At 47.0% G+C, this 27,913-nt stretch overlaps 1 protein-coding gene across 3 annotated transcripts; it reads left to right on the plus strand.

The window, feature by feature from the left end:
* Positions 1-85: 85 nt before the first annotated feature.
* TMEM39A (transmembrane protein 39A) lies at positions 86-27,841 on the plus strand. Of its 3 annotated transcripts, none has more exons than XM_031046852.2 (9): positions 86-200; positions 19,042-19,222; positions 21,138-21,360; positions 22,708-22,791; positions 24,108-24,250; positions 24,638-24,986; positions 25,779-25,966; positions 26,405-26,525; positions 27,351-27,841. In XM_031046852.2, the coding sequence occupies exons 2-9, from the start codon at positions 19,110-19,112 to the stop codon at positions 27,582-27,584; spliced, it is 1,455 nt and encodes a 484-aa protein (XP_030902712.1). In that variant the 5' UTR covers positions 86-200; positions 19,042-19,109; the 3' UTR covers positions 27,585-27,841. The 3 variants fall into 3 exon arrangements, with proteins under 3 accessions (XP_030902712.1, XP_005146717.1, XP_030902711.1); XM_005146660.4 differs by lacking the exon at positions 86-200 and adding an exon at positions 7,415-7,592; XM_031046851.2 differs by lacking the exon at positions 86-200 and adding an exon at positions 7,415-7,553.
* Positions 27,842-27,913: the final 72 nt, after the last annotated feature.

The raw sequence follows: 27,913 nt of genomic DNA on the forward strand, positions 1-27,913 counted from the left end.
AGGCGCCGAAGGCTGAGGGGAGGGGAGAAGATGAGGGCGGAATTGAAGGGAAGAACTGAGAGGAGGAATGGAGGAGAGGCGTGGGATCCTTACTTCCCGGAGGGACCGGGAAACGGATAATGTGCCGCAGCCGACCCTTACGCACCAGCCTATGAAACACGACCTCACTCGTCTAAAGGAGATAACAAGGTTTTATTGAGGTACAAAGTCAGTAAAGCAAAAGCGCTGCGCACATGACTGTAGCCAGAGGCAGCACTAACTAGTATTTGTTACAGGTTTATATGCTTTCACTATTCATTAGTCACATACATATTCATAATTCCCGCGTATAGGCGGGGAATATTATAAGTAGCTTCAGGAACTTACTCATGTGCTTACCACAGGCCTCACTCCGCACCGCGGCCACACCGCCGTGACCGCCCCCTCCCTTCAACCATAGAGTGTGGGGCTAGAGCGGCCGCCTCCCACCACAGAGACCCCCACTGGAGGGGCTAGAGCGGCCCTGGTGCGGCTGTGGTTGCCGGTCGGCGGGTTGTGAGTAGCGGTCAGTGCGGGCCTTATCCGCTTGTTTGCTTTAGGGCTGCAGAGCAAACGCTGGAGGTACAGCGTTATCAGCACAGTTCAGATAGTGCCCGCTGCTCAGCCCGCCCAAGGTGTGCGTGGCTGGTGCCAGGTCCCTGGCAGGTCTTGCAGGAGTGTCAGGGTTTGGAGCTTGGGGAGGGGGGTGTTGAAGCTGGAAGGGAGTTTTGAGGGCCATGGGCATCACAGCATTTGGTGGTACTCACCAGAAGTTGGGAGGATTGCTTCCTCTCAAGATTTATCTGTTCTATGTGGCACTTCTCTGCAGTGAAGTTAGAGGGAGCTCAGCAGGAGTTCTTCAGTCTCAGGAATGAGGACTTGAGATGCCTGTTTGCAAAACTTGGTTGCTCAGGAAAGAGAAAGGTGTTCCCGTCATGAAGCAGAATCACAGCAGGGCTTTTTGTGTCGGCCCCTAACAGAGTGCAGACAGAACTTCAAAGATAGATGCTGGGTGTGAGGAGGAAATTCGTTACACTGAGAGTGATAAAACACTGACATAGGTTGCCCAGAAAGGTGGTGGATGCCCCATCCCTGGAGACGTTCCAGACCAGGCTGATGTGGTTCCGGGCACCCTGATCTAGTTGGAGATGTCCCTGCTCATTGCAGGAAGTTGAACTAGATGAGCTTTGAATGTCCCTCCAAGCCTGAACTATTCATCAGTATTTTTCTTACTATATGAAAAAAGCCTCAAAGGTATTTTCACCTGCAGTACAAATCACTGTATGTATTAACCAAAGTTCATATGGCTAAAATGTAATGTTTGCTGTTTCTCCATCAAAACTGACCAGCCTAACTGCCCCTACCAGCCAAAATTATTCGGTACACCAGCCAAATTAAATTATTTGGTCAAAATATTGAAGCCATTTCACTGACAATGGCAAGAAAAGCAAAACGGGAGCAGTAGGGATGATCACAAACTGCCCTGCTGAGTGTGTCTGGCTCCAGGTATGCATGCCTGTCGGGGGCTGGAGCAGACTAGCCCCAGACCTCCCTAAGGTTGCATCCAAGAGGAATCTGCTGTCAAGCACTAAAAATCTTCAAGAAAAAGGCAAAATTCGCAGCTTTTGTGGTAAGAAATTCTGCTAGAAGCATCAGAGAGGAGAAAATCTCTGTTTAAAAGTGTAAGAAATTAAATGAAGCAAAATGTGGCAAATATTTTTGCAAGAAAAAATAAAAAAAAAACCTCCACTGAAACTGTCAGAAAAGGTTCACTGGGAGGGTGCTCAGGCATTGGAACAGGCTGCCCTGGGCAGTACTGGAGTCACTGTCCCTGGAAGTGTTCACACACCCTGTAGATGAGGCTCTCAGTGCCATGGGTTAGTGGTGGCCTTGGCAGTGCTGGGGAACAGTTGGACTTGATGGTCTTAAGGGTCTTTTCCAAGCAAGTTTATTCTATGATTCTATGGAATTAGATCTGAGAGAGAAGGACAGGCAGTGTTAAAGTTCTTCTTGCTTGTAAATAGCAAAGGAAGTTGATAATCCAAAATTAAATATACATGAGTAGTTGTCCAGTAAAAACTGCACGTGACCCCATTTCTGATGGCATCAGTTACACCTATTGATAGTTTTAGTTGGCTTTTAGAATCCAGATGCTAGTTGCTGATTGTAATCAAATCTGCCAAAGCAGCATCGCTCTCAAAGATAGTAGGTTTCTGTTAGTGCTGTAAGAATCAGAGCTATAGATGCAGAAGACACTGTTGAGAGGGTGACAGAGAGCATTAGTCATTATGTGACCCAGTGAGAGTGTATCAGCATTCTCCAGCTTGTCAGGCCACACGCATGCTGCAGATTTAATCAGTGTGTATTTTGTGTCCCAACACACGCAGCAGATCACATTGTTCCTCATCTCACAGGCCAGCAGAGAGAGGTAAGTGAATGATGGGACCTGAGCTACTGTGATGGGGGTCTCACAGGATAGGGAAGGGCAGAGAGGAGATGGCCAATGGTACGTGTGAAGATGCTAGAAGTGAGTTAGGATCTTCAAGTGTGGACTCAGAGGCATCAGGGATACTGTGTTACATGGGTATGAAAGATGTGCAGGAAACTTGGGCTACTGCAGTGAAAGCGTCATGGGGGATGTGGGAAAAAAGTAGGGAAACAGACAACAATTAATTCTGTTTATGGCCCACAGAACACTATGTTAAATGTTCTTCTATGGCTACACTGTTGTAAAAGTTCTGCTGTGTGATTTCCCCCACAAATGTCCTTGTCTATCAGTTTCAACATTTGTCAGGTTTCTTTAATCAGGTTTCTTTCTGCTGGACTGAATCCTATGCTTGTTCCAAAAAATAAAACCATCTGTGTGGATCTCATGGGAGCAGAAGCTGTACTGAGGAGGATCCTGAGTCTGGGGTGTCCTTCAGCAATCTAATCTTTTATTAAGCAAAACCTTATTAAGCAAAACCTTACATTTTCTCCTACCTCAGAAATGCGGGTTGTTCTAGGTGACATCTTTAGCTGTTGATTTTAATCTCATTTGTAGAATCCCAAAGTGGCTTGGGCTGGAAAGGACCATAAAGCTCATCCAGTTCCAACCCGCTGCCACGAGCAGGGACCCACCTTCCACTAGAGCAGGTTGCTCCAAGCCCTGTCCAACCTGGCCTTGAACACTGCCAGGGATGGGGCAGCCACAGCTTCTCTGGACAGCCTGTGCCAGTGCCTCAGCACCCTCACAGGGAGGAGAAGAACCAAACTTAAGCTGCCCAGAATATTTGCCACATGCAAATGTAGTACAAGCTGTTTTCACCACCCCACACCCCCCCCAAAAATATCCCAGTGACTCAAAGTTTTCAAAGTATAAATAATGTTTTTGAAATATTTAAAAAAAAATAAAATAATTATTGTGAAATAATACCAATAAATTATTAGCTGTAAATTTAGCAGCAGGTATGTCAGTGGAATGCCACATCTCCGGTTTGGGGAGGGACGCAGAGTACATGGCATGTTGATTAGCATTGTGCTGAGATGACGAATGGACCTCTTTTTGTCTTGTCTGGGAAGAGACAGTGATAGCAGACAGAAAACCTGGTGCCTCTTTGGTTTCCTTAGCACAGCAGTAACAGGTTTCCTCAGAAGTCAAATCCATACCAGAAGGGTCTTAGTGCTACTAAAAGCAATCCTCAATGTACTTTCTCAGTACAGTGTTATAGAAACAGTAGAATTTCTGAGCAAACAAGAGTCAGAAGATGGGTCACTAGGGTCTGTTTCTGTTAGTGTTGCTGTTTGTGGAGCAGGAGTAGGTTTTAAAAGGTTTTAAAGTCCTGCAGGTTAGTTTCTTATTCACAGAGACATTAGTGATCTGAAGGAAAATTGTAGATGTCTAGAAGCACTGCTTTCTCGGATACAGATCCAAAGTCCACATTGGATGCTCTTCCTGGCAGCAAGTGTGAAAGCAGCCTTTCTTCTTCATCTTTACTCTTCAATCTCAACAGTTTAAACACAGGCCTCTTACCTGATAAAACCCTCGGATAAAAGCTGTTTGCCTAATGCAATGTGGCCTTGAAAGGTGAACAAGAGCAGTGGCCCTGTCTTGCATGGGTGATGCAGAGGAAACTTTGGAAGGGGCATTGGACTTCCCAGGCATTGTTTTGTGCACAAAGACCAACTGGTGTTTGTGTGGCCACAAGAGGAAGTTCTACCTTGAACAGAGAAGACATGAGTGACTCACAATCCCCATGACACTAGTGTATATTCTGTAGAAGTGTTAGTATTGCTGTGTTAAATCCAGAGTTCTGTGCTCCTGGTTTTGATGTGTCTTTCTCACCTACACTCTATTTTAAACCTTGGAACCCAGTCGTTGGACACACTAACTAACCATTCTGCAGCACAGAATAACTTCCATGGTAGTATATTCTGGTGGTGATGGCCCACTGTCATAGTTGCACAAGTCAGCAAAACAGAGCTTACTCTAACATGGGACAGGTGCCAGTAACAGTGTGATGTCGGTAGAAAGGAGTTTAAAGTGGACTTCAAAAGTCATCCTAGCAACTGGTGGTTGTTCAAGCAATTGGTTTATGCTAAATTTTATGTCACTGCAGCTACACTGTGGTGGAAAACCACCTTGTACAGATATGTTTTACACAAGACCAAAGTTATATCTTTGTGGTGTAGAGTTAAGCCTTTGACTCTGAATTAAGCATCAGCTGTATCCCAGGGTAAATTTACAGGGCTGCTCAGGGTCACAGCCATTGATGTCCCACAGACTGTGGGGCAATAGCCCTGGAGTAAAAGGATAGAGGGGATGTTTGATAAAAAGAGAAAGGAAGGAATTAAATTGATAAGAATGGAAAGGGATTTGAAACAGGAAGGAGAGTGAGCAGCAAGGAAAAGGGGTTAGGTCTTCTAAGGGACAGCGGGAAACAGACATGAAGCATGGCAGAAGTGAGAACCAGATGAAAAGTGTGTTAACCTGAAGTACCAGAAAGGAAATGAAAGCTAGAAGAAAACAGGAACAGAGATAAACACCAAATCAAGTACGTTGTTGGCTGAGAGTGCAAGAAGTTTTATAGCATTAGTGTTTGCCATATGCTGTCTGTTGGTGTAGTAACTCAGTATGTATGCTCTATCAAAGTCCCCATAGCAGTTACACGCTGAATGAGAGAAGAGGGGTCTTTTTGAACATGGATCTTTTCGAACATACCTCCCTGGGCTTCTCATGGCTGTAATCCAGTGTTCCACATGGTGAATTCCCATGCTAATTTCCCAAAATGCAAAGGAATGGTCGCATCTTTTACATTCTACCTGATCTGCTCCTTGTTCCTCAGTCCAAGTTTTGTTAGCTCAGTCTGGATTACAGTTTCCATGCTACTATGGGGAGACCAAGGACCCAAATGTTTACAGAGCTCTGTAAGGAATTCAGTGATAAAAATACCACGTGTCATGGATTGGACACAAGGGCCTTGGCAGATAAATGTAAGGTATTTCTGAAACAGCGTTATCGAAGATGGAATAAATTGTCACATCCTGTTTCCATGTGAGAATGCAAAAGGAAAAGATGAAGCACCCATCTCCATATCATTTCATTGAATTCTACTGGTGGTCAGATTTATAGCCAAAAAGGAATCTCACCCCTGTTGAATTAGCACAAACCTGTCTCCTGCCTTACCATGCCCTGTTGCACAGCTCCATCAGCTAAGATCTCCTGGGCATGTTTTACACAAAGAGCAGCTTTCTCCTCGGGCAGAGGCCTCAGGCCTTGGAGACACCTGGTCTGAGGTTAAGAACAATTTCTTTTTTCAAGATTTCCCAGTTTAGTTTGGGTTTGTTTTCCAGCTGCTCTGGGACAGTGGAACACTTTGGCAGGTTTCCTAGTAGAAGGTGTGTATTACCGAAGTGCAGATGCAGGTCTGTGGCCACAGTTGGCTGGTCCAACTGGGGTGTGCCTGGTCATTTCTGTGGCTGTAGGGAGAAGGGCAGTGAGGCAGGCACATGGGTCTGTTTGGAGTGTGGCAGCTGTTTTCACATTCACAGGTGTGAAGATGATCAGAAGATGCTGCTGTGGCTGAAGGAAGGAAGGTGAACACACGAGGCACGTGTACTATCAGAAACAAGCCCAACCGCACTGATGAGACAATGAAACTGTACCAGAGCCCCTTCCAGACCATTTTAAAAGTTAGAACAGTGGAAAGGATTGGTTAAGCCAACTCTACCCCATTTATTACAGTCTATTGCTCACACATAAGATTATTTCTTTCCTCCAGTATTTCCTCTCGCTCCCTGGGAGGTCTGTCTCGTTGTGACTGTGAAAGCTCATCCATCATTCAAAGAGGTGTCTCTCCACCAGGGCATCTCCCCAGCTCTGGGCTGGCACCTGCTGAAAGCCCTCAGGAAAGCCTTGGGTCGGTTTCGTGCCACCTTTGGCTATCTGCTGCCGCTTGGTGGCTGCTACAGGTACTGCCCGGGTCCCTTCCCCGCTGCCGGCTCTGCGCTGGGGCTCGGTGCCCTGAGCACCCGTGTGTGCCTTCCCACACAGTCGGGTGGTCCAGGCCTTCTCCTGAGCTGAGGGTGGCAATGGCAGCCGGACTTTTTAGCTGCTGATGTTCAGTCACAGATTTGCTGATTGTAATGAAGCCGTTAATTATGATTTAGTGCTCAGGGCCAGGCTGGACCGGGCTTTGAGCAGCCTGGTGTAGTGTGAGGTGTCCCTGCCCGTAGCAGAAGGGTTGGAACTGGATGAGCTTTAGGGCCCCTTTCAACCAAAACCAGTTTGTGATTTCAGGATACAAAGCACAGAGCTTTCTGGATTGATTAACCTTGTTCAGCCCAGAGAAGAGAAGGCTCTGGAGAGATGTTATAGCAGCTCTCAGTGCTTAAATGGGCCTACATGGAATCTGGAGAGGAGCTTTTTACGAGGGCATGTAGTGATAGGACAAAGGGGAATGGCTTTAACTTGAGAGAGGGGAGACTGAGATGAGCTCTTAGGGAGAAACTCTTCCCTGTGAGGGTGCTGAGGCACTGGCACAGGGTGCCCAGAGAAGCTGTGGCTGCCCCATCCCTGACAGTGTTGAAGGTTGGACAGGCTTGGAGCAACCTGCTCTAGTGGAAGGTGTCCCTGCCCATGTCAGGGGTTGGAACTGGGTGAGCTTCAAAGTCCCTTCCAACCCAAACCAGTCTGTGATTATATTATTATTACTTGCTGTTCTAAAGCACCAAAACGCAGCTGGTGCAGCATTAAACACATTAAGTGAGGGAGCCCCTCCCCGGCGGCAGCCCTGTTGCCACCACCAAGATGGCGGCGCTGCGCGGCCGCCCCGCCCCTCAGCGCCCTTCCCTCCCTGGGCCGTCCTCCGCCGGCGATCCGCGGTGTGTGCCGCCGCCGCCTGTCGCCCTGTGATGAGAGCATCAGCCCTCACTGCCACGTCTGCCGGGCAGCTGCGGTGGCGGCGGGCTGCGGGGCTCGGGGCTCGCCGCCGGGACGGGACGGGAGCCCGCTGCCGGCTCATGTCCGAGCCTCGCCGCCGCCCGCGCTTGGATGTGTGAGTACCGGCGGCACGGAGCCCTGCCGCGGCCGTGAGGTGCGGGACGGAGCGGAGTGGGGCCGGGCGGCCGAGCCCGAAGGCTGCCGCCTGCCTGAAACTTGGGGTGTATGTGAGTGAGTGCCCGTGTGCTGGGGAGGCGCTTGGCTTTGTTTGGTTCTGCTGGGGAGCTAGGGCACTTGGTGCCGGGCTGCTTGGTTTAGACGTTCAGTGCTGGGTTAAACAGAGAGGTCCGGGCACGTTGTGAGGGGCGGTTGAGGATTAGAGGCGAGGAAGTTGGTCTGGGTCATGGGTAGGTTTGCTTTGGGCTGTTAAAACGCTGTCGCTGTGTAATCAGTCCTATAGAGGTAAGAGAAGTGCACCGTCCTGTGGAACATGGAGAAGGGAGACAGTCCTCTCTTCAGTCCAGCCAAATCTAACCCGCCATAAGGTACCGTTTCCAGAATGGGTGTGGGTACACATCTCTGTCGCCACTCATAAAACAGTATCGGTCCTTCTCCCTTATGTAAGACAGCAGTTAGGAGGGTGATTCTCCTTGTTCCATAAGGTAACTCCTTTGCTACTCCAGCATAATTTTAACGTGTGAGCATGTAGCAGGAACAGAGGCAGCCTTGTCTGCGATTTACGATCGCTCTCATCCATGCTTCTTCATTGTAAATAACAGGCCCCTCGTATCACTGGCAGCTGTTATGGCTGTAAGTGAAGGAATGAAATGTCTGTATCACAAAGTGGTGAGTTGTAAAGGTTTTGGAGATGAGACATCCCTTCTGTAACCAGCTGAGGTCTGTTAACTCACTGTGATCACAAGAGATTTATCTGGGAGAAGGGTATGGTGGTATAGGGATGGGACTGGAATGGCTCAGCTCCAGTTCCACAGGATGCTGGGAGCAGAGCAGACACAGCCCTTTAACCTGCAGCCTGCTCCTTTGCTCGCCTCCTGGCACTCCTGCTGTTGGAGTGGCTTTGTTTCCCATGCTCTTTTTCCTTCCAGCCTCCTCTGAAGCATCAGCTCCTTCAGCTGAGGCACTTGGTAGTGTAATGGGATGATGCTCTGCTGGTAAATCCTGAGCCTGCTGGCACCAAAGCATTAGCCAGGCAATGATGAGCTCTCTGGGAGTTGTGCAGAAACTTCACCTGCTCCTTGTTGTCCCTTACTGGACTGGAAGTTCTTCAGTTCTCTTGCTGCTGTTCCTGCAACCTTCTTTGGCTCGGGTTTTGCAGTGTAAACCAGCATGTAGGATAAGAATGATGCGCAGGCTGGTATATTTGGACAACAGAGGAGCACAGGTAAATATCACTGACACAGTTAACTGTGTCCAGTGTGATGCATGCTCCTAATCTCCAGACCATGGAACATCAACATGCCTCCTGTACAGCTCATTCCTGGCTCTCTCTTTGCAGACCTGGTGGCTTGCAGTATTTGAGACCTGATTTTCAGGAGGTCTGGGTGTCCACGCTCCTACTGCCTCACCCTGGGCAAAATTACTGATAATTTAGAAAAGACAGTCTTTTATTTTTTATATTTTTACTTTTATTTTTTTTACAGTCTTTCTGGCTGTAAAATAGGGATAAACCATCCTGCTTCCTACTTTGGCAGAATTTGTTTCTGTTCTGCTTGCAAGGAGATAAATTCTTTTCAAAACTTCTTTCAATGTGTAGGTTAGCACCTTACTGAATTATTCTCATCACAGAAATACAAACACCATCCTGTAGTAGCTGAGGAAATAAAGCCGTTGTCATCTTGGTGACCTGCCTGTGTTAGCTGATGTAATATAGCCAATATAGTTATACTGTTACGTATTACTCAAAAGCAGACAGGTCTAATCAGTCTTTTGTCTATGCTTTCTTTAGACACTGCTTTTTGGTCTGCAATTTTAGAGAGAGAATTGAATTGTGTATGTATTATTTGAGGGAGAAAAAACCCAGACCTTTCTGCTGGTTTTGGAATTGAGCAGCACTGAATACAAGTCTTTCTCTGAAAGTGTCTGTATTGCAAATTGACTTGGGCAACTCATGTCAGGATATTGTAAAACAACTAACCTTGTTTTTCTTCTGCAGGCATCAAACCTGGATGTTTGCGAATACAGCAAGAGCATATATGCTAGAAATGTTTGTTAAGGTGGCTTCCACTTTTCTGTGAGTGTTCAGTTAAGAAGTGAGTCTGGCCCCTCAGTACAACTCTGGAGTTACAGCTCCTAAAGACGAATATGGTGCGTAGCAACCAGATAGTACTGATTCGGAGTCCGCGCTACTCCTCACTTTTGGTGCTTTCCCTGTGCCTCAGTATCATGAAATCCAGGAGAAAAAGTTTTCTTCTGGCAGTAAGAAGCACGTGGTTCAGTTTTAGTTCACAGATGTGGAACTCTTAAGTTGCAGGGGTTGAATTCATACTCTAGATTTAAAGAAGAGATACTTTGTCAGTACAGAGGCGTGTGTGGTTTTTAGCAGTGGTGAAAATCAGTTGGAGATTTGTCTTAATTTTTTATTATTTAGAACATTTGGTCCTAAAATATTACCAATTTCCAACCAGTCTTTTCCATTGTGAAATTTTGTGTTCTGATGTGTTTATGGACCGAAAAATCCAGAGGAGGGTTGAATTTGGCTTGCTGAACCTACTTACATGCTTGGTATCTTTAGACTTTGGTATTACTTGATCTATCATTCTTAATTGTGCAGTATGACATTCTGTTAGACATACTGTCCTTTTTTGAGGCCCATTTTTTTTTCTCCTCACACTGCTGTTCAGTTGGAGAACACATACAGTTTGACAGTACTGTGCTACACAGGAAACCATAAGGAAGACCTGAAATTACGACAGTCAACCTTCCTCTTCTTTTGGTGATCCCTCCCCTCTCCTTAAATCCACTCTCTGGCTGCAGAATTTGGCCTGTCCCAGTAATCAATGGTGCCGTGATGTTTGCTTTCCTCTTCCTTGTCCACCTAACAGCAGCGGTTCTTTTGGGCTGATGGGAACTCCACTTCTAACTGTACCACAACCATACTACAGCTTTTAAGTGGTGGATTTTTAAAACAGGAGGCAAATCTCTAGTAGCTGTGACTTGGGCAAGTCACTCATGAGCTACCAAACTCTCCTGAAAGATTTCCTGACATTCTTTGTGGCAAGTAGTCATTAGAGAGTCATTTTCAACCTTTTTTCTTTGACTTTTTGGACAGCTGAATGTGTTGCAAGCGGAAAATGAGACTTTTGTTGGGAAGTGAGTGTTACGTAAGCTGGTCAGAAAAGCCATGGCAGTGGCATCAGCATAACGTATGCTTAGGGTGCTTGGTTTAAAGGTAAGTTGTCAGTAGACATCTATAGCCCAGGATACATACAAGGGAGCATGTATGCAGATTCAGACAACTAAATCAGTCTTGGTGTAATTAATTATACCAGGGATTAATGTAACCTATTGCATTTTCCCAGTCTGATCGATTAGTTGCTCCATAAATGGTGACACGAAGTTCTGAGCAATGGAAGCAGGAAACTTGTGTATTACCTGTACCTGTTACTTAGGAGGCAAGTAGAGGGGAGTTGATATATTCTCTTATGCATTTTACATTTTAAATCAAATGTATATTTTATGCAAAATATGATTTATTTAGAATCCCTTGTGATAATTCTGCCTTTCTACAGTGTCAAGGATATGCAAATCATTGTCACACTGATACTTTCTGATATGAATCCCAGTGCAATGACTTGGGGTAAGCCTCAAGGAAGTGTTTCTTCCTTGTGTTCTACTCCATTCCTTCAAACTCGTTGCTACAGATGGCAGATGCCTGCCTTATTTTTAGCTATGTGAGGACAAAACAGAAAACTCCTAGTGACTCCCCATGATTTGTCATCATGGCTGATCTCCATTACATTAAACATTGGGATTGGCAGAGAAACAAAACCAGCAGGAAAGCTGCTTCTGTTTGTTTTGAAAAAACACTTGTCTAAAGCACTAAAATAATGCTGTAAAAACTATTCAGTGCTACCTGCAGAGACCCCTGGGAGGAGAAATCCCTGCTGAACAGTTTATCCTCTTTGGAATAAGGAAACTGAGGTCTGACGGGGTAAAATAAGTTCCCTGAAATTAGTTGAAGAGGAGAGATAAAAAAGCAAAGTTCCTGGCTTGCAGTACTATACTCAGGCCATTAGACCATGTGTATGTTGGGGCTGGGAAGAGAATTAATGTTTTGGTGGCTTGCTTGGCTGAAAAGATGAGCTCTTGAGGAAGAGCATCTTTTGTCTGTTCCCCTGCCCCCCCCCCCCCCCCCCCCCCCCCCCCCATAGTGGTCTGTTTTGGATCTCTGATCAATTGAAAAAGCAAATTTCAGTGGCTATATCCAAAATTCCCCTTCTTTCCCAGTCACTGTGTGGGGCATGGTGCAGTGGAGGGGATTGATAGCTGTGGTGGAGCTGTACCTGTGCAGTGTTTACTGAAGAGCTTTGGTGCAAGATGTACTTAGGAGTGTGTGTTGATAAACTGTATTACCAGCCAGCTTTGATAGCTTTGCCTGTGTTGTGTCTGCTAAAACATCCTCCTTGGGATGAAGCATTAATTGCCAGCCAGTGTCCCCTTCAAAACTGAACTTTTGCTTCTGGAAGTAACAGGCACATGGAGCTGGAACTTAAAACTTTTGTGTTGCTGCATACTCAACCCTGTTTTGGAGCTGAAGCTGAAACTCTCCCAGGTTTTCAGGTGACAATGCAGGTTGTCTGTGAGAACCATATGTCTCACTCTGATTCCTGCCAGCATTTTAATTTGAGCCTCTTGCTTTGAATGAGGATATCTTGCTGTCCCTTTCCCCACACCATTTAGAAGCATGGGAACTGTAGGACCAAAATAGACCATGACCCAACTGGTCAGATCTGCGTTTGGAAAAGCTCAGCTTTGCAATTCTGTCATTTTCTCACACACAAGCAAGCCAACGCTCTCTTTATTCCCAGATCCAGCATTTGGCTGAGAGTATTGCTGCATACATCAGAAGAAGCCAAAGAAAATGTTCATGTCTTGTGATACTGTTGTCTTGGTGAGGAGTGTGTTACTGGCGACTTGTAGCTGCTGAGCCCTTAGGATCTTGTGTTGTGGGGTTTTGGTTTGTTGGGCTTTTTCTCTTCACTTGCTTTTTGAACATAATTTCACTTGTCTTTATTCATAAAATTATGATAGTCTTTCATTAAAGTCTTACTAAGCTGTTTGCTTTGACCTCCTGCACCAGTTAGTTACACAAGGTAATTACACGCTTATGAGGTATCATCTTATTACTCCAGGAATTGTTGCTTTGTTCTCCTACTTGCCAGAAGCTCGGTAAGAGCACTTACTGTGTGTATCTTCTTTCCCTCAATTCACAAAGACTTGAACTCATCTGCATTCTGAAGAGGACCTCTGGAAATCTTTCCCTCACACCCCCTGAAGTAAGATCTTTGAGGGGATTTTTAAGGAATGTGTAGGATTTGGGTTGGAAATCTCTCTGGTTTTAAAAATGGCTTTTTCAGCCTCTTGGATAGTTTTCTTGCTCTGGAGTATTAAGAACTTAAACCTACGTCCCCTCCTTAAAGAGCATATCTGTGCACTTTAACCTGGAGAGATTTTTCATGTAAACTTTCCTTTTCTGCTCCCATTTTTGTCTGTGGGTATTTGAAGCACAAATGGCAAGTGCTGTCTTCAGCTTGTCTTTAGCTACAGCTTCTATTTCCCCCTCTAACCTGTGTGCTTAGCTCTGGCCTTCCTTGCTGAAGATGCCTGGAATGAGTCATGAAATATACATGTAAATTCTTGCCTTTTTCTTGCTACTTTCACCCTTCTGTTTTGACACTTGTGTAGAGGACTGATAGATGGAGCTGTGCTGCATTAGAAGAGCCTGTGCTGACTTGGCCTTGCTGGGTTAGTTTTGTTACTACAGAAAAATTCCTTGGTTCCTAGGCACTGAGCAAAACTTGGCCTTGCTGGCGCATCAGCTCACAATGGGGACTCACCACCCAGCTCTGTCCTTCTCACCCACCCTGGGATGTGCTTCCTGGGGCCTTCTGCCTCTCTCCACACCAGATCTCCTTCTTAATCCGTCGCTCCATGTGGCATGAGGACTTGGAAAATGTGTTGACTTGGGAGACCTCCTCCTAACCGGTTTTGCTTCCCAGCCCAGGGCCGGGCCTTTGGAGCCAGCCCGAGTTGAAAGGTTGTGTTGATTTAGTGCTGCGCAAGCCAAATGTTTAGCTTTCCATCTGATAACCTGTCAGTTGTTTCCTCCCTCAAAACAACCTAATGCTTTTTTATTCCCAGACCAATTTAGGGCTTCATCCATGGAAGTTCTGCAGCTTCTTGGCGTTCGGAATAGCAGATGTGAGGGTGCTGACAAGGTGGCCTCATGGTATGGGTGCAGCCATTGCTGCTCCTCAGCTCTCGACTATTTCAGTGTGATGTTGGGTGAATTGGGTTACCAGCTTTATGTCTCATTTTTCCAGCTGTCAAAATGTTTTATTTAACATAAATAGAGGCTCACACTAAAAGGAAGTAAAATCAAGCCGGGGTAACCTGGACTTGCAGGAGTTCAAAAGAAAATTTCACTATAAAGTAGGTTTGCTGATAATTTGCTAAGACATGTGGATTGCTGAACAAATGCATGTTTGGGATGAGGTTGCCCAGCTACAGTGACTTGAAGTGAGGACATGAGTAACCAAGAGATTCAGTTTCACAGACTGATGGGGGTAGAGGGGAGGAAGAGGAGAAAGAGCTGTTTGTCTGCCAGCTGAAAGTCACCACTGTTACAGTACATACTTAATCCCAAAGGTTAGAGAATCCCACCCTATTTTTCTCCTCCCACTTTCCAGAAATGGTTTCACCAGGGGCTGGGAACTCTTTTTCCAGCAGTGCTAACAAGGTTTTATAAATAAGCCACTGTTGGGGACACAGTGAATTGTCACCTGTGGGGTGAGAATAGAGGCTGTGCTGGGGAGAGAGGTTTTTGCTCATCTCAGGGTGAACTGTCCAGCTCTTAAATGGTCCCTTGCCTTTGCGGTCCAGGAGCTTGTGCCTCAGGGCTTGTTCATACAGTCCAGTTCCAGGATATCTGTTCCTTTTTGAAGGAAAATAACCTAGAACCCAATGCTCCTGACAGCAGGGGACAGGCAGTGGCAGCAGCGGGGAGGAATTGAGAGCTACCAGGACACAGGAGTGCTTTGGAGATGGGCAGCACTGAATAACTGCTTCTGGCACTAAACAACACTAGGAGCTTACATGTTGCTGAGGAGAAGGTAGGCAGAGCTCCCTTGCTAACAGCCACAGAGGCAGCTTGTTGCTTCACCCCAAGATGTCACACACTTATTGACAGGAAGAAGGCTGCTTTGGTCAAGACACTGCACTGAGACACTTGTGGTCTCAAGTGAGGGTGTGCACGTTTCCCTTGCTGCTCTTGACTGTAGCTGTTTGTAGGACTTCTGGAGGCAAAGAGAGCATCTTGAGTGTTTTCCAAGTTCTGTAGCTAGCTTCCCAAGAGGATTGAAGGCTTTCTCGTTTTCTCATATTAAAAAACATCCACACCATCAACATAACTGGCTGAGCATTGTAGCATTTCCAGCAAAGAGATAGGGAACCAGGCAGACTTTTCATTCTGATGACTCACTGACTCTCCCCTGATTTGCCTCTTGCAAGAGCTGTTTGGGCAGCTGCTTATGCAGGAACATGATGCATTGGTCCCTGGGGAGCAGCACAGAGCTGTGTGCTGCTTTACCTCTGAACTGGTGGATAGTTCATCTGCCTTGCTCTTTGCCATTAAAGCCTTGCTTGCAGCTGTGGTTTTTGCCTGGGGAGCTGATGGGGAGGAGGAGTGTTGGTGCAAACAAAATGCCCAAGTGCTTTCTGTAGTCTTAAAAGCAAGAATTTGAAATCAGAGGGGCTGATGCATTGTGTTCCTGGATCTTATAACCATGTCACAGCTGAAGGTTTTGTGTGTGGTCTCTCTCTAGGACCCAAGAGTTGCCCAAACACGTATCCATTCTCTTTGTGAGGACAGGACCACTGTTCTATACTTGCTCCACAGATCGTTCTTGTGTGATGTTATAATGCCCACGTGTGCCTGAGAGAGGAGTTCTTGTGAGCTCGGCAGCTTCTCTTCTGGGGCTGTTGGAGATGGAGGGACTACAAGTATGCAGCTTATTTTGAGTGAAATTATAGGTGAACTGGGAAGACCTCAGAACAGCTTCCAGTGTCTGAAGGGGGCTACAAGGATGCTGCAAAGGGACTCATCATTAGGGACTGTAGTGATAGGACATGGGGTGATGGGTTCAAACTGAAACAGGGGAAGTTCAGGTTAGACGTAAGGAAGAAGTTCTTCACTGTGAGGGTGTCCATGCACTGGCACAAGTTGTTCAGAGAAGCTGTGGCTGCCCTATCCCTGCCAGTGTTCAAGGCCAGGAACAACCTGCTCTAGTGGGAGGTGTCTGTGCCCATGGCAGAGGTTTGGGACTGGGTGATCTTAAGGTCCTTTCCAACCCAAACCATTCCATGATTCTATAAACAATGTGGAATCACATTAATGGACTAGAGTCTTGTCAGGAAGCTTTTCTTTTCTATTACTCAGTTTTTGTGCCTGTGACTCTATAAAATAAGCTTCCTGGTGGGGTGGGGACTCTGCAAACAGAGAAGGGAGTGTGGTAGACTCCTAGTGTGCTCGTTATTAACACTTTGTGTGACTTGGATGCACACAGGAACATTATCTGTTGGACTAAAGTGTCATAGAAACTTTTTCCCCCCCATGTTAGGCTATTTTTTACAGTAGAATCATGCCTTTGTTTATGAATTGAAAACTATTAAGAGGCTTTTCCCATGTCTGTCCCCTCCAAAAGGAGAGTTGTTCATTGGTTCAAGGCCAAAACAAGCAGACTTGGAGTCAAACAGATCTGTAATCTCCCTGCTTTGTTTCACTTTATCTGGGGAGCTTCAGTGTGGCTGGGTTTACAAAACAAAAGCAAACAACCCAGGGATGGTTCTGAGGCTTATTTTGCTCTAAGATTTAGCTGATTTCATTCAACTCCAGTGAAGTAAAGTTATTTAAAACTTGAGGAACAGCCCAGTCTGTATGTTCACAGATCACTGTGAAAGGGCTTATTCAAGTGCAGTTAAAATATGGTGTACTGATGTTCAGGAGGGCTCCTTTCCTTCCCACAGGCATTCTTTTTGAGTGGTAGAAACCTACATTTTACTGGTTTGCAAAGCCAGAGGGTGGGAATACAATTGCACAGTGTCCAAGTGACTATATGGGTGAGCATGTGGAGCATACTAATGGGATAACACTAATACTAATGGGATACTACTAATGAGAGCTGTTAAATTATTGACATGTATTACTGAATGTGGCATCAAACACCTTCCACTCTTAATAGCACTAATCAGACCACCAGCACATTGCATCTGTAATCAGGAACATCCTGGAGGTTGAATCACACTGTTTTAGCTTCCACATGCCCTGTAATAGCATAATCTGTCTTAAAATGCTTTCAAAAGTTGCGTCTTTTAGAGGTTTTCCTAATTTTTTCTTCATCTTAGCAGCTGATGTAAAGTGTTTGGATGCTCTAATGAATTCTGCAGTGTCTGTTGCTGCCCCTGCTCATCTGCTGTACACAGGAGACTTTTCTTCTGTTTATATTTAATTCATGAAATACAAATATTCCCAACTAATATTCTAGAACATCCTAGAGAAACTTCTCTGAAAGCTTTAGTCTTCACTACAAAGAGAAGGTAAAGAAAGGTAAGGAAGGCTTCAATTCTCTCTTGTGTCCTCAATGGAATTAGAAGGAGAGTTTTGAAGTCTGCCAAAATACATTCTTTGCTTCCAACCTCAAATTATCCAATGTTTGCTCTCTCATGTCATTTCACAACTCTTTTTGCTTTGGGTGTGCATGACCTTCGTGTGGGTATGTGGAAAGCATTCAGCTTTTGAAACATCTTGGTTTTTGTGGAAAAGCTGAGAATTGGTTATTTGGAGCAGGCAGGAAGAATGGGAAATTTTAACCCAAAGGGTGATTCTTTGAGGGAGTCCAGTTCTCCTGCACACTGCTTATGGGCACAGTGTGACTCAGTGAGCACACGCTCAGCTGTGATTCCTCTGGGGTTTCAAGGAGGTGATAACTGAGTTCTGAAGAGATGGGTTCCACCTGTAAATTCAGAAGCTAGATCCAGAGTTCCCTGGAAGGAAGAGGTGCTATTTTGGATGCTGGGTTAGTTCTGGCTATGCTACTTTGCTAAAAGGGCAATGAGTCTCCAGACACACCAGAAGCCTTGCAGTGAGATGCTCACTCAGTGTCTTGATTCTGTACAGCAGGAGCAGTTAGAATGACTTCCAGATTCACACTCTCTTCTGCCTGCTGGCCATCAGCAACTTCCCTAACTGCAGAAATCTTTCAGTGGTGTGTGGAAACCAGGGAAATAAAAGCCAAGTCATGTGGGAAATTATAAAGTCTGTGCCAGAGAATCCACCTTTGTTACTGATATTCAGAGCTGCTCAGCCTCTCGTACTCATTCCTCACTGATTTAAATGTGTCACTTGAAGTAGATATTTAAAGGATTACTTTTAACCTTTTTATTTCTGTTTTTTGAGGGCTGGGGTATGTGACTACCTATATGTGCACTGAAGTACATGCACACACGAGTGTTTTGCTGCACTAATCTGCTAAATAGAACCACTTTTAAGTGGACCTCGTACCATTGTGTCAGTCAGGCTTTCTTAGCACAGAAGGGATCTCATAGAAGCCTAGAATGGTTTGAGTTGGAAGGGACCCTAAAGCTCATCTGGTTCCAACCCCCTGCCACAGGCAGGGACACCTTCCACTAGAGCAGGTTGCTCCAAGCCCCATCCAACATTGTCTTGAACACTGGTGGGGATGGAGCTGCCACAGCTTCTCTGGGCACCCTGTGCCAGGGTCTCACCACCCTTGCAGGAAAGAACTCCATCCTTACATCCAGTCTAAATCTACCCTCTTTCAGTTTGAAGCCATTACCTCATATCTGGGCTTCTTGATCAGAGCCATTGCAGTTGACTTCATGGAGATCAGTCTGTTCAGAGCTCTGGCAGAGGGGGTCCAAATCACCCACCAGCACCAGAGCCTGTAATTGTGTTGGATCATTAAAAAGACCTGTGAAGCTGTAGTAGCTCCATGCACCAGAACAGGGAGAGGGCTCTTGCCAGGCTTGCTTCTGACGTGAGGCACAGAGTAGTGTGTTCTCCAGCACTGGCCATGCTCCTTGTGCGTTCCAGCCCATAGGAAGTGCAAACAGGCACTGATGGCTAATTTAAGCAGCTGCTTTTAAAGACACAGGGTGAGTGATATCCATTCAGTGTATGCAAACAGACTCTGATCTGGTGCCACTGAAATGCCACAGTGCTTTAGGGTGGTGATGGATGCCCCACGGTGCTCCGAGTGTGTGAGTGGATTGCTTTTGCGTGAACTCACTTGGCTGGGTTGTGAACTATGTTTGCAGCTTAAATGATGTTTCTGGCTCCTTTGCAGACGTGGGAAAGCTTCAGGATCGTGGAGTGGGTCTCAGGGAGGCACTGGAAGTGGCTTGGTTCCTGGTCATGCCCGGTGGAAGGAGGGGACCCAGCCGGCAGCAGCTAAGCCGTTCAGCTTTGCCTTCTCTCCAGACGCTGGTTGGTGGGAGCTGCGGGAACGGTGCTGGGTTGAGAAACAGGTGAGGACAAAGGGAGGCTTGTGAAGATATCTGTAATGGCACCAGAAGCTGAGGAGCCTTGATCACTCTGTGCCTGAGTGTGGCTTTGTGGTTAAAGTGAGAAACTGGGTACAGGAACCTTGAGCCCTCTGCTGTGGCATTAGGAGGTGGCCCATCCAAGAGGGAACATGCCCTGCATGACAAACCTCTTCCAGCTTCTCCCCTGAGCTCTGCTGCTAAGATTCCCTTTATGGCCCCTCTCATGACTTCATGCGTTAAAGTCAGCCCTGTGGGGAGCATTGTGGAAGTGGTCACAGCCACCCTTCACTGCTCACCATGACTGCAATGGCCAGGGGTGGAATGGCACAGTGCTCAGATTGTCCTTCCCTGCAGCAGTCGCCAGAGCAGTGAGTCCTGGCAGATGATGAGTTCTTGCCTCTCTTGCTCACTTGTCTGCAGTGGGACAGGGAGTCAGTGTGACCTGTCAGAGCTCAGCTGTGAATCCCCCTCCTGCATGATAGAAAGGCAGGGCAGGAGGATGCCTATCTTCTGTTTTAGTCCTGCTGGCTGCAGGTGACACTAATTCAGTTGGCAAAGTTCCTTTCAATTTTCTGAGGAAGTTGGAGGCTGAAAAAAGAACACACAGTGACATTTAGATCTCCACATTTGGCACGAAGACTAAAAAGGCCCAGTGTTACTTCCTTCCATACAGAAGTTGGCAAACTAGAGAAGCTCTGCTGTATGCTGAGGCCCTGATCAATGTGGTATAAGTTCATCCTTACAGAGTAAAGAGATCCAAGCCATTTAGCTTTGGCCTTCAAAGACTTCTCTGGGTGGGACAGATGGACAAATGTCACACTCATGGCTTCTTGAGCAATGAGTGACTGTTTAGACCATGGAGTCAGTGCCCCGGGGTCCTGGGCAAGCACTGTTTATCCTGGCTGCAGTCAAACACAGCAGAGTTTGCATCTGAGCTTCCTCCATCAGTTCAGTCTGCTAGAGCTTTTAGTTGTCCTGTCCTCCTCTGAAGGCTAGGAAAAAAGGAAGTGTGAGAACACTTGAGAAGTCAGCCTCTAGGAAGTGGCTGAACTCCTCTGTTCCATTTTTAGTTACCCCTCAAAGAGGAACTGTGAGCAGAGGAGCGATGGACAATTTGCAGTACTGGAGAAAGAGGCTGGGTGCTACTGTTATGTCTTAGTGATGGGCAGGACGAGTAAATATTCATAGGATCATAGAATGGGTTTGGGCTGGAAGGACCCTTCAGAGGCCATCTAGCCCAACCTCCCTTCAATGAGCAGGGACATCTTCATCTAGATCAGGGTGCCCAGAACCAGCCTGGCCTTGATGGTCTCCAGGGACGGGGCATCCAACACCTCTCTTGGGCAACCTGTGCCAGTGTTTTGCCACCCTCAGTGTAAAGAATCTTCTCTCTTTTAGTTTAAAACCACCACCCCTCATCCTGTTGCAACAGGCCCTGCTAAAAAGTCTCTCCCCATCTTTCTTACAAGTCCCTTTTAAGCACTGAAAGTCTGCAATAAAGTCTCCCTGGAGCCTTCTCCAGGTTGAACAACCCCAACTTTCTCAGCCATTCCTGATATGGAGAGGTAACATTAAGTGCTCAATCTGGCACAGAGTCCTCAGTGCTTGTTGCTTGGAGTTGTTTCCTCACTCTGTATACTTGACTTTCTCCATCTACAAGTTTGGTCTGTCACAACAGCTCAATCTGCTGCCTGGAGAAAACGCTGAATGCTGGTTTTGGCTGAACTAAGATAAAGCTCACCACCAGTCTTAGGCCAGAAATACAAATGTGAGACTGCTGCCACCTCTCCTCTAGCAGTGCCCAGTCCCAAAGTCACAACCTCAAGCACTCCCTGTCCTGCAGAATGATAGAGATGATGTAGGATGTTTACCAAGTGAGTGCTGTGTGTCTCCTCAGGAATGGTAGTGCCATCAGCCTCTCGGCGCCTCCCATCACAGCACTGATCACTCCAGAGCCTGTGCGTCACTGCCGCATCCCTGAGCTGCCGCTGGATGGGAGCCTTCTCTTTGAATTCCTGTTCTTCATCTACCTGCTGGTAGCCCTCTTCATTCAGTACATCAACATCTACAAGACTGTCTGGTGGTACCCATACAATCACCCTGCTTCCTGCACCTCATTGGTGAGTTCCCCAGCAAATGGCATCACTCGTGCTTTTTCATTACACAGCTGCTTTTCATGCTTCCTCAGGCCAGGAATCACCAAACATCTGACATTAGGGGAGTGAAGGAGAGTTCACATGCACCCCCATCAGCCAGGACCACATCATCCCCCATTTTACAGGGGAGAAAATACATAGAAGGTGAGAGAGAAGTGCCAGCAGGACTCCTTCAATGGAAATTCCTTGCATGGCCTAGCTATATCCTAGGGTTTGAAATGAAGTTGAGACTCCAGGAACCTGCTGTCTCCTGCTGTGGGTGCCCCTTCGCAGTGGAAATAACAGAGCCTGAGAGAAGGAAGATGGTGCAAGTTTTCATTAGGATCTCACAGCACATCAGCAGCAGAGGAGTTGGGGAAGAGATCCTCAGCTTATGTCAAGCTTCCAGTCTCCTCAGTTTCAGTCTTCTTCCTGGCCCAGTAAGCTGCACAGTGTGGCATTGACCTGTACCTGAATCAGCAAACCTCATGTGGGTGAAGCTGGCCTCTGAAGTGGTCCTTCAGTTTTTATTGTGTCCTTGCTGCTTGGAAGCATGAGGTTGTTCCTTAGTTAACTATACCGGCAGGTGGTGCTGGTGGTGCAGTTACCAGTTTCGAGTTCAGCTCTGCCATGCTGGACACAGCTTGCTTTGAACAGAAAGTAGTTTGAGGCTCCCTACCCAAAAGGATTTAATGGTCATTTGTTTGTTCCCATCAGAAATCAAGCATTCTTTTTCACCCAAAATGGCCTTGAAGTCCCAAACAGCAGTATTCACACTCTGCTAACTGTTCTAGCCACAACACTTTGATAGCTTCCTTGAAAAATCAGAAGGGGTCCAAAAACTGTATCTAATTTGAAGAAGCCAGAGCCAACATTAAACTCCTGATACAGGTCTATGGCTCATGAAGATGACATTTCTCAGATCAACCTGATTATCAGGGAACATTGGTCATCACAGACCATTTCTGAGACCAAGAGCTAAAGTGAGCTGATGTGCTTGCTCTGGTTGCTCATTGGCTTTTCCAGGGATGACTTGCAGTCCTGGTCCAGGATGCCCCTTTGACCACAAAAACACCTGCCTGAAGGGTGGGTTTGTTTTCAGTGGAAATCCCTCCATGGGAAAGAACCTCCATGTGGGGAAGATCTTACATCTGGAGACATTCCTGTGTTACTGATGTTTATCCATTCTCCCTCATCCCTGTCAGAGAGACTTGGGGAACGCTTACCCTAGGTCCTGATGCACTCAAGTAGGCAGGTTTCCTGTCCCACCCCAGCTGGGTGGTTCCAGAGCCCCTTCCCCTGGTGAAGACCCTTTTTTCTTTCCTCCTTCAGAACTTTCACCTCATTGACTATCACCTGGCGGCGTTCATCACAGTGATGCTGGCGCGGAGGCTGGTGTGGGCCCTCATCTCTGAGGTAACATAACCATCTTGGAGGCTTCCTCTCCTGCCCCTAGTACTGGTTGCAGAGCATGACCATCCATGGCCTCAGAAAGTTCTGCAAGTTGGAGAGCTGGAGGGTTTCTTCCCCCCCCCAGAACAAGTCTGGGTGTGAAGGACTAAGATTTTGGGGATGCCTTCTCCTTGAGCCCATTTGTGTCCTGCAGTATTGGGTAACACAGTTGCCTCTGCAGATAGAAAGAGGTGAAGGAGATGCTCCCATTTGCTTCTTTATCCCTGCAGGCCAATATTGTACCTCACTATCTCCAGGCAGAGAAGTAGCTGAGGGAATTGCAAGTCAGTTAACAGAAAGGCAAATAGGGAGTTAGCCAAGAATGAACAGGAGATGAGAGGGGAAGGGTCAGGAGGAGGATATCTGAGTATGCTGAAGTGAAATAGGAATAGGTGGTAGAACTGCTTTTCCAGTCCTGGTTACTCAGTAACTCTAGGACTCTGGTCATGTCACCTCAGATTTTGAAGACCCTCTGTTTGTGAGAGCAGAACCAGGCCAAATGTATGTTTGACAAAGGTCTTTTTGAGGAAGATGGAAGTTCTGTCCTCTGAAATGGTTAATACAACACAAGGCTAAGCAATACATTTAAAAATACATAAAGGAACCGTTGTGTCCTGTGGAATGGGGTGAATGGAGAAGATGGGATCTCTGAAGTTCTCCTTTCATCTCTGGTTCCTCTCATTTTCATTTATGCTCCCATTCACCATAAAACTTCTTGCACATCCCATCTATGAGCTGTAACCCCTGAGAACCTTTCCATAGTTCAGTTACCTTCTCCATTCTGGAAACAGGAACAAGTTTTCTCCCTTTCCTTTTCAAGGTGATGCCTCCTCAATGGACTGCAGCCTGTACACCCAGTAGATGAGGGGTGGAAATCTAGCTTTGGGATTGCCAGGGTGCACCATCTTCTCCTCCCTCAGCTGAGAACTGTGACATGCCAGTTCTTTAGGGAAATGAATGATGAGGCATGATCCTTCCGAAGGAAAGAGCAAGAGGAAATGTCTAAGACATTCCTGGACTTATAAGGGACTGGAACAAAAGTATTTTCTACTTTGCAGCCCCACAACTTGTGCTTATTTGAATCTTGGATTCTGTCAATGCTGAATGAAGTCGAAGGTGCTCACCTGTGTAAGAGGGTCAGCCTCCTGCTTCAGGGAGGGAAAGGGCAGCCATTCATCCCTCTCACAGTGCCTCCTGGCACCATTCTCCTGCTCCACGCCTATGCTCATGTTCTAACACGTGTGTTTCCAAGCTGCTGAATGGTTCTTCTCCATTTGCAGGCCTCTCAGGTGGGTGCAACATCAGTGATTCATTACATGGTGCGCCTGGTGCTGCTCACCCTCTGTGGATGGGTGCTCTGCTGGACGTTGGTCAACCTCTTCCGTAGCCATTCTGTGCTCAACCTGCTCTTCCTGGGCTACCCGTGAGTGACACTGCCTGGTACCTTCAGGGTGAGGGAAGCAGAGCTGCTGGGGGGGGATGAGCCACTATGGGAAGCAGAGCTGTTGGCTGTAATCTTGCTCCTCACCTTGCCATTAAAGTGGCTGAGGGGGTGGCAGGACTGAGCTGATGAAGGAATTGCCTCAGCATGCTGTTTGTATGGGGCCTTTACTTATGACCAAAGACTGAGCCATTGGGATCATTGGTTCCACAAATAGGATTTAAGAAAGCTTCTCTGTTGAAACCTCTAGACTTTTACGGGGGAGAAGAGATGGCCACTAGCTTATGGAGCTTATGTGTTGAGAAGGTACCCCTGCTTTATGTTGGGCTGTCTGTCATTTCAGCCCTTCATTTCTTTCTCTCCCTGCAGATTTGGTGTCTACGTTCCTCTGTGCTGCTTCCACCAGGACAGCAGAGCACAGCCCCTACCTGCAGACTGTGATTACTTGGTACAGGACCAGATGGTGGACGATGGGGCTTCAGCTGTCAGCAGCCTGGTCAAACCCAAAGATTTCCTCTCTCTTCTGTGGGAATCCCTGAGGGAACAGTTCAATAACCCCACATCCATCCCCACCCACAGCTGCCCCCTTTCCCCAGATCTCATCCGCAATGAGGTGGAGTGCCTAAAAGCAGACTTCAACCGCAGGATCAAGGAAGTTCTCTTCAACTCTCTCTTCAGTGCTTACTACGTGGCATTCCTGCCACTGTGTTTTGTGAAGGTAGCTCTCGCCTGGCTCTCTCCGTGCCCCTGAATGTTGTGTGAATTGCTGCCAGGCCAGATTCTTGGTTAATTCCCCTTTTCTCTGTCTCCCCTTTGGCAGCCCGGATAGCGGAGCATGGCTGCATCCGGAGTGCACTAGTACTGCTCCTGGTTGGAGGATAGGTATTGCTGTAAATGTGATGCACCTCTAGTCCCATCACCCCACTTACTAACTCCCCTCCTCCCACCCCTGTCTTAGGCAGATGGATAGCTGTGTTCTTAGAAAAGGCAACCTCTTGTTACCCATCTCAGATTCACCATCCTGGTTTTTGAGTGCTTGGATTAGAGGCTTTGGTGGTCAGCCTGTTAGAAAATAGAGCCAACTAGGATGCTTGGCAAGCTAAATCCAGCAACCTCTTGTCACTGTGGGGGTTGTATTTTGCAGTCTGTTGTCTTTCTAACTTGAACGAGCTTCAGTTGGTGTAGTGAAATGGGCAGAGTCCCACAGTCCATGTAGCAGTTGTGGTGCAATTGGTGCTCCTGGGGCAGTTCTGTGGCAAGCAAACCCCATTGTTACCTGCTGCTGGAGGAAGAGATACACCAGCTGCAGCATCAGCCCCTGCCCTTTCTCCTTCAGGTCAAGGAGAAGGGAGTCTTGAGTGTTTCCTAAGCTGTAACCCTCTGAAGCCACCGGTCCAAAAGCGCATGCCTGTAATGTGTGGTGTGGGTCTGCTGGATGCACTATGTCCATTGTCGTTTCTCCCTTCACTTTGTAACAGTGGTGCCAAGTTCTTGTCTGGTCTCTTTGCAGAGCACCCAGTACTATGACATGCGCTGGTCCTGTGAGCACCTCATCATGGTGTGGATCAACGCCTTTGTCATGCTCACCACCCAGCTGCTGCCTCCCAAGTACTGTGACCTGCTCCACAGATCAGCTGCCCACCTTGGCAAGTGGCAGAAACTAGAACATGGTTCCTACAGCAATGCTCCACAGCATATGTGAGTGTGGGGACGGGGAGGGCTTAGTACATTCTAGTAGATAAGTAACTACCAGCAGTAATTATCTACTGAGGACACCTCCATTCCATGTGAAACTCTGCTGGTCTTTCTGTTCCCTAGAAACAGAATCATCTGCTGAGAGCTCTCTAAGCTCCTTCAGTGACTGCTGGTTCCTTCCTAGAAATGAATGTTGACGTTCTTGGTCACTGGAGAAGTAGCTTGGCCAAGGGGTGACCCTCTCCAGTGCAGTGGGCTGGGTCGTTGCACTGGGAGCCATTTGTTCACACTGAGTCCATCTGGTGGGCTTGTGATGACCCCTCTGTGCTTTTCCAGTGGGACATGTCCTTGTGGCAGAGGCTTTGGTGTTTTTCAACCTGCAGTCCATGTCTGTGAACCCATGGTCACAGATGCTAATGCTCTGGCATTCTTTCCCCACAGCTGGTCAGAGAACACAATATGGCCACAAGGAGTTCTGGTGCGACGCAGCCGGTGCCTGTATAAAGCAGTTGGGCCTTACAACGTAGCAGTGCCTTCAGATGTGTCACATGCCCGCTTCTATGCAAGTATCTCTTCTGCTTCACATGTCCAGAAAGGGACTCTTCATCAGCAACTGTTAGCAATAGGACAAGGGGTGATGGGTTCAAACTGAAACAGGGGAAGTTCAGGTTAGATCTTAGGCAGAAGCTCTTCCCTGCGAGGGTGCTGAGGCACTGGCACAGGGTGCCCAGAGAAAGCTGTGGCTGCCCCATCCCTGGCAGTGTTCAAGGCCAGGTTGGACACAGGGTTTGGAGCAAACTGGTCCTAGTGTGAGGCATTCCTACCCATGGCAGGGGGGTGGAAGTGGATGATCTTAAGGTCTTATCCAACTCCAACTATTCCATGATTCCATTCTTTGTTACTATTGTGGGAGGCAGAAGAGGCCCAAACCTCACTGCAGTAGAGCAGAATGTGTGGAATAGAGTTTAGTGCTGCACAACAGCCTGTTGCTGCTGAACAAAACACTGGTTGCAGCAGAAGGGCTTTCCTGGTGCAGTGTTACAGTGGTGTCTGGGCAAGGTGGAAGCCACAGCTGCCTTATCACTGCTGTCTCATTGTGGTGATCAGGCATATTCTTAAGGGAGTTCTAGGTAATGTCTTCCACAGATACAGGAAAGTGTGTCAGCTGGCCAATAGCTTATTTCACCCATTAAGGAAAAGGACACTTCTACATGCCTTGTTTCTTACACTATTTTCCCTAAGTAGTAGCTAGCAGTGGTTGGAGTACAACCATTCCTCCTGCCCAGCAGGGTGGTCACTAGCACTGACAGCATTTTGTACATACCTCTCCCCACTTGACCACTGCAATGAATAACAGAGATCTCCGGTTTCTCACTGTCTCCTGCAGTTCCTTTTCCACCGTCCGTTACGGCTGCTCAACCTGCTCATTCTCATCGAAGGCAGCGTTGTCTGCTACCAGCTTTACTCACTGCTGCGCTCAGAGAAGTGGAACCATACCCTCTCCATGGCCCTCATCCTCTTCTGCAATTACTATGTCTTATTTAAGCTCCTCCGGGACCGGATAGTATTAGGCAGGGCTTACTCCTACCCACTGAACAACTATGGACTGAAGGCACACTAGGCTGGCCACACGTGTACCCTTTTTCTCTTTCCCTCCCCCCAGGGCAGGGAAGGAACCTCAGAAAAAAAGAAAAGATATTTTCATACAGTTCTATTTTTTTCTTGCAGCATTTCTAAATATTTAAGATATTTTATATTTTGTATACTATTGGTTTTGGGGGGAGGGAAGAGGGGAGGGAACCAGTGGCAATTAAATGTCACTTTATAAACAAGGTGTTATTTTATATATATATAAAACCAAATCAATGTGTATATACAGTATAACTCTACCTATACATATATCTATGTGAAGCAACAGGATTGTGTGTGTGGTCACTGTGTCTGCTTTGC

The sequence above is a fragment of the Melopsittacus undulatus genome, chromosome 2 (genome assembly GCF_012275295.1).
Source record: "Melopsittacus undulatus isolate bMelUnd1 chromosome 2, bMelUnd1.mat.Z, whole genome shotgun sequence".
NCBI lineage: Eukaryota > Metazoa > Chordata > Aves > Psittaciformes > Psittaculidae > Melopsittacus > Melopsittacus undulatus.